This window comes from Micropterus salmoides, unplaced genomic scaffold (genome assembly GCF_014851395.1).
Source record: "Micropterus salmoides isolate LMB-PRFRI ecotype aquatic unplaced genomic scaffold, ASM1485139v1 Ms_hic_scaffold_7, whole genome shotgun sequence".
Lineage (NCBI taxonomy): Eukaryota > Metazoa > Chordata > Actinopteri > Centrarchiformes > Centrarchidae > Micropterus > Micropterus salmoides.
Window position 1 is genome coordinate 25,201,036 of NW_024044459.1, and position 6,035 is coordinate 25,207,070.

The following is a 6,035-nucleotide window of genomic DNA, read 5'->3' on the forward strand; positions in this document are numbered from 1 at the left end:
CAGCATAAAGAGGGTACAACTGTTAGGTATTCTTAAAGAGCCTTAAAACTATTTTGTTTGTGTATGAGAGCCCAACTCTTACACTATAAAAAAGACATAGATGTGTAGGTAAGAAAGAACGTTTATTTGTGCACACAAATTGCCTGTTAAATGACACTAATTTGCAAACTCAGCTTTATACAAAGCGCTGGAGTGAAGAACAATTCCACACTGTCAAATCAACAGACATTAGATTAAATAAGTTATGTGATTACTTCATCTAAATGCACATCGAGTCACTGACTTTCTCATATATAGTAAGCATCTTTTAAAGTCCTGTGTTAAATATGTTCTTTTATCTCATGCCAGTACTGTTTTCCATTTTCTACTATATTATTACTCTAGTAATAATGAAAATAACACCCCATGTCTTGATCATTATGTGATTATTTTATTTTCAACAAGCTAACAAATTGGCCGAAGCATTCATCAGAGCATAATAACAAACAGTTGACAAAATTTCATCATTATAGCATAACTGGAACGAGTCCACAGATCCTGGACTGAATTTGTGGACAACATTATGTAAGTCAACGTGTTGAAGTATTTTCATTACCCAAAGCTGACTCAATCTAGTTAGTAAAAATCCCATAATTAAAAAAATGACATTAACATGAGTATATGGTGTTACAATGTATAAACCATGGTGCATCTCTTGCACACATAGACCTACACATGCAAACACGTCAATTTGGCAGGATGTCACATTCTGTCTTTCTGTAAATAATGTATCAATACCTGGTTTAGTTGTTGTCTTTGCTTTTGATTGTAACAAAGGTGATGTGTAGACAGACTTTGCCCAGTCGGATTCTACGAGTAACCCCCTGAGTAAAGTTTTGTTCAAAAAAATGGGAGATTAACTAGTACAGGTCCAACAAGCTGACTCTTACTTGCCAGTGTTTGAGATATAGTGCTGCATTAAGTGTCTGTGTGCACAGATTCTTGTCAGTGCACTGGATGTAAATGTGTATGATATTATAGTAAATAATCTTTCAAAAAGAGCTGTGGATTTGTGTTGTTATATATTACTAAACACTGTGATACGTGATTTTATCAGTTATAGTCTACATTTACTGAGAAATATATGTATACTTTATATATTTTACTTACTTTTTACAATCATCCAAACCTCCAATGGATTTAAGAATTATTTTGTTACATGTGAATTGGCCCTCTCTGAATATTGTAATAGGACTCAGATTCACAAACGAGCTTTTGGACCTTTGCCTTTTTGCTCCACAATCTGACCGAAGAGCCTTGCCGCCTCCTGGGCACAGCCTCTGTGAATGGTGAGTCCAAAACCTCCATGGCCATAGTTGTGTATCACCTGAATGAGAGCCAGGATATTTTAGAAGTTGAATGACCAAAATGAACATTTAAAAGTTCTCCTTAGCTGTTGTTACCTCTATTGTAGCTGCACCAGACTGTATGGCCTCCCTCTCCAGTCGGACTTTGCTGCGGACAGGCCTGAGGCCGGCCCAGTCCTCTACTATCCTGGCATGCTGAGGTTAGAGAACAACAACACACAATCTTTCTCAAGCTTTAAATTTTGCCACCAAATTGTTCCTTGTCACTGGACTGAGTTACAAAATAAGTATTCTAAATATATCAAATGCAAAATGAGTCATTGTAAATAATTCACTACAGTTGAGAGAGAAAGTATTTTTATGGCCTCTTAGACAAACAACGTTTAGATATCATCCCACCTTGAGACTTGGCTCGAGTTGGCAAGCGCCGTCCCAGATCTTCTCATGGTCGGTGGAGTTGTTCTGTTCACTCCAGTTTCCCACCTGGAAAATCCCACCGACTGTCACGAGGCGACTCCTGCAGACACAGATGTTCTGTTTGCTCATATAAACAACTTCGGCTTTCAGGCTACAAAAACACTGTCACCCCGTGTTACAAGTGCTCTGACAGAAAGCAACCCCATGGCACCTATTGCTGAAATAAATGTAATGTTACACAAGCTAAATTTCATATATAACATGTGAACTTAAACTGCACAGCAACATGCATTATGTACAATGAAAGTACCACAGTGCTAGAACTACCCTGGAATGATGTACGGTGAATTGTAGACTCCTGTTGTAAAATTGTGGGTAAGAATCCAATGCTTCAGCCATGGAGCATCCACCTGAGAGACAAAGGAATAACAAACTGCTATTTCTATGGTGCCTTTATAGCTGGTGATATAAATGGCCATACTCACCTTCACTATCTGACCCCTGCCTGGTTTAAGCTCAGGGTCTGGCTGGAGCTCTCCTGATCTTATCCCAGTGCAGTTTATTACCACATCTGCCCCAGTTTCTGCCAGCTGAATACGGGAAGCATGATAAGAGATAGCAAATGTGACACATGGGAACATGTTGTGAGTCACTCTAGAGGTAAGTAGGAAAATGCCACATCTGAATGTTACTCTGTTTAAAAAGAATTCCTAAGATTAAAAATAAAACATAATAATAAATAATAGTATGCAACTATAATATTGAAAAGCCTTCACTAACCTCCTTGAAGGACTCGATTTTCCTGTGATAAAATTTTACACCCCTTTTTTGCAACCTAACAAAGACATAAAACCAGATACCAGCTTTTATGAGAAACAGAAATCCACTCCTGACAAATCTACATTTTGACTTCTGTTAAACTAAAACTACTCAAGATTGCTAAGATTGCTTATCCTAAACAACATTTGGTATGCTGTGTCTGAAATTATACAACCTATAGGAAATTGTATGTTGGGGACAATGTAGTGTGTCAGATGGAAAACATTTCAGACACTAATCAGGTCATTCCCATCTGGCAGCTGTCTAACTGTGCCAGTTAGCTCTCAGTTAACGACCACAGACTGGAAACTACTTTTAGGCTGTCAGATAATTTTAGTCCACTATATAGATTACATACAGTATATCAGACAACACTACAAAATGGTAAACACAGTATATAGTAAATGGTAAACTATTTTATAAAGACAAGCTAAACTGAGAACATGCGTTGAGCATGTAGGATAAAATACAACTTTATTGATCCCAAAAACTTCATTGAACATTTATATAACAGCAATCAGGTGCTTCCTTTCATCTTTTTATTGGGTAATAAATGATGTTGCAATCAGGTGCTGCACCAAGACAAATTACAGTCAGGACTCCTGCTACAACATGGGAAGTCAGGTGACAGGTAAGTTAATTACTCACCAATCCATCAGCCAAGGTAAATATGCTTTACCTTCCACCATGATAGCAGTGTTGAACCACCCATAACTGGACATATTAAAAGAGATAGATGTGTTAGAGCGTGAGAGCTGGTCACACAGAAGTACCCATCCAATTATTTATATTTGTATTTTTTATTGGTAACCATGCAATATTTTGTATAGTAAGAGAAAAACATGAATGATGAGTTCACACATGAAACATGGAGAAAGCATGGGAGATGAAGGAAAAGCCGAGTTGGAGAAGCCCTTAGCCAGGATTAAAAAAATCTGTGTAAGCAGTGTCTTTCTTTCGAAGCTTTTATCTCCTCAAACTTTGTAGCTGTATATATCATTTTACGATTTATATTTGTTTTGGTTTTGTATATGTTTTATTGGAAGATGTCTTGCTATAATCTTGATGTTTGATATAAATCAGTGTCTCATGTGGGTCAAATGTTTGGCAGGGGAATAGATAACTACCTGACAAACTAACTAACTATTTGCTGCTCTGCTTTATGTTCTTTCAGTATTATGCTTTGAGGAACTTACTTGTATCCAGGGAACATCTGCAGTTCTCTCTCTGTGAGCTTTCTGAAGCCCAGGACACTATCTTTAAATGAGGGATCCTGCAATCAAAAACAAGTCTGAGTTTAAACCCAATCCTTGGTGAGCCCTTTCTGTCATTGTTGTCCAACCACTGCAGGCACCCATATTTGTTTGGCTGAGCAAAGCTCTACTTTCAATCATGATGAATACTACTAGACTGTGTTAATGGTAGATATTGCACTGGTGTGTGTGTGTGATACATTTATGAATATGTTATTTCAGGTTACAGTTGAACTATATCTATATTTTTATTGCATAATTGCTTAGCTCTGGGTTGTAAAAGGCTTTCTCCTTTGAGGTCACTGGGCAGAACAAAGCACTACTCACAGGGGCTGGTTCAGTGCAGAGGTTGTAGCCAGACTGAAGGAATATACCCATTTTTATGGACTCCGGTGAACTGAGGTAGCTCAGCAAGTAGTCAAATGTCTCTTTATTCCATTTTCTAAATGTGAGAACAAACACCACATTACAATGGTGGCCACTTTTCTGCAGATAAAGTGGAGAGTCAAAAGAGAAAATGCACTCACGTCTCCTGGATGTTGCCCTTATCGTAGAGATATGGTTGCCAGAGGCCAGCCGCTCCATCACTAGTGGTCAGTGGAGTGAAACGGTCTGCATACACCTCAATAGTCAGTGGACTGACAATGGAGTGATATTGCTCATAGATGCTCTGAGCTGTTGACAAGCCAATGACTCCAGCTCCAATCACTGCCACCCGCATTTCTGGATTATCATGATAGACAAAACACATTTACATCTGAGACTCACTCACCCATAAAGGCATCCCAACTACATGACAACCTGGATCTCTATTATATTATATTCTAATACTAATTTTTGGGATAATTTTTGTCAATCTATCCCATATTTATATATTTTTACATTTATTTATGTCAACTGTATGTTTGTCTTTGTCCACATGTAGCACCTCATCTCCAAAACAAATTCCTCCTAGGTGTAAAAAAAACTACTTGGCAATAAAAGCTTTTCTGATTCTGATTCTGTTTCTAGATTTGATGTGACTGGAGAAAAAAAGGAAAATGATTCCATCATTATTAATAAACAATTTATTATTTAAAATTGTGTATAGTCTTCTTAGTACTATTATTATTATTGATTGAGTAGGAAAAAAGAATAACAAAAACACAAAAAGTCGTAATCAATCGCTGTACCAGAAAAAAATAAAAACAACCCAAAGGACAAACCAGCAATAAGCTACAAGATGGATTAGGCTACATGGATAGCTGAATCACGCACTTCATGTGAGTACAACTTTTGCAACCTAGACATCTTTTTATTTTTCAACATGGTTAAATGCGAAAACAAATTGTACAGATAGAAAGAGCTTGAAATATCCTTTAAAATGATACCAAGACCATGTTTATAGGTTCAATAATCGCACTGGTCAAACACTGGTCATTTGACAGCCAAAAGTAGTCACTTTATTTTGTCCTGTTTTCCACTGAAGTCAAAGCAAAAGGTGTGACCCTGCGGCACGGCTAAAGCACAATCTGCTGGCTGCTTCTTACGTTGTCAACCAATGGAAGCAGATTTTGCGGGCAATAAAACTCCCAACTCCGAGACAATTTTGTGACCGACAAACTTTGACTTGCTCAAAATGCCAGTATTTCAACGGGAAAGACGGAGACTTGAAACGAGGAGGTTTCAATTATTTTCATAACACTGCAAGTTGTCAGGGAAAATCCCGAGTTACCAGCCGCGACAGTGGATATAGTCACATAGTTACATACAGTAACAGAGCAGTCATCGTGTCAGATAAAGAGGCATTAAAGCGAAACAGCATTTCAGAGCAAATCGCAGTCGAGGAAAACATAAGACATCTGTAAAAGATGCTAACAGATCAGAACGGCTGCAAATATTATGCAGATAATCCACTCACAACTGGATCTGTAAGACTTCCAAAAAGTTTTCCTTTACCTTCCCGACTTGTGTTCGTCCCCCACTGCAGGAGTTTGTTGGAATCACAACCTCCCACTGGTTCAGCTGTCACGTGGGCGAGGGGCGGAGAGACAGCTGCTACTCGGCACTTATGAGTTTCAAAGGTCAACTATCAACCGCCAAGATGTTACTACGCCTATTTCTCAAAAAACACAAACAAATGCTTTCAGCGTGATGCCTAGCTCTGTCACCATGTAGGAACAAATACCGGACATTTCCACACCCATGTTTTTCAATGTAT

At 38.2% G+C, this 6,035-nt stretch overlaps 1 protein-coding gene across 2 annotated transcripts; it reads right to left on the bottom strand.

Annotated features, from left to right (window-relative positions):
* Positions 1-408: 408 nt before the first annotated feature.
* On the bottom strand, positions 409-5,928 carry LOC119891819 (D-amino-acid oxidase-like). Of its 2 annotated transcripts, none has more exons than XM_038703717.1 (11): positions 5,774-5,928; positions 4,363-4,558; positions 4,163-4,277; positions 3,779-3,855; positions 3,231-3,296; positions 2,544-2,598; positions 2,249-2,353; positions 2,091-2,173; positions 1,746-1,863; positions 1,443-1,541; positions 409-1,366 (listed from the first exon to the last, which is right to left on the bottom strand). In XM_038703717.1, the coding sequence occupies exons 2-11, from the start codon at positions 4,554-4,556 to the stop codon at positions 1,241-1,243; spliced, it is 1,038 nt and encodes a 345-aa protein (XP_038559645.1). In that variant the 5' UTR covers positions 4,557-4,558; positions 5,774-5,928; the 3' UTR covers positions 409-1,240. The 2 variants fall into 2 exon arrangements, with proteins under 2 accessions (XP_038559645.1, XP_038559647.1); XM_038703719.1 differs by having other exon boundaries at positions 5,736-5,775.
* Between the last annotated feature and the right edge of the window lie 107 nt (positions 5,929-6,035).

What these genes read in the sequence shown, in the direction of transcription:
- LOC119891819 (XM_038703717.1), bottom strand. Translation starts at nt 4,556, where the DNA reads ATGCGGGTGGCAGTGATTGGAGCTGGAGTCATTGGCTTGTCAACAGCT. An exon ending in TTACCTTGGCTGATGGATTG is followed by an intron (nt 2,599 to 3,230) that starts GTGAGTAATTAA and finishes TGTCTTTGTTAG; the next exon opens with GTTGCAAAAAAGGGGTGTAA. An exon ending in AACTCGAGCCAAGTCTCAAG is followed by an intron (nt 1,542 to 1,745) that starts GTGGGATGATAT and finishes CTCTAACCTCAG; the next exon opens with CATGCCAGGATAGTAGAGGA.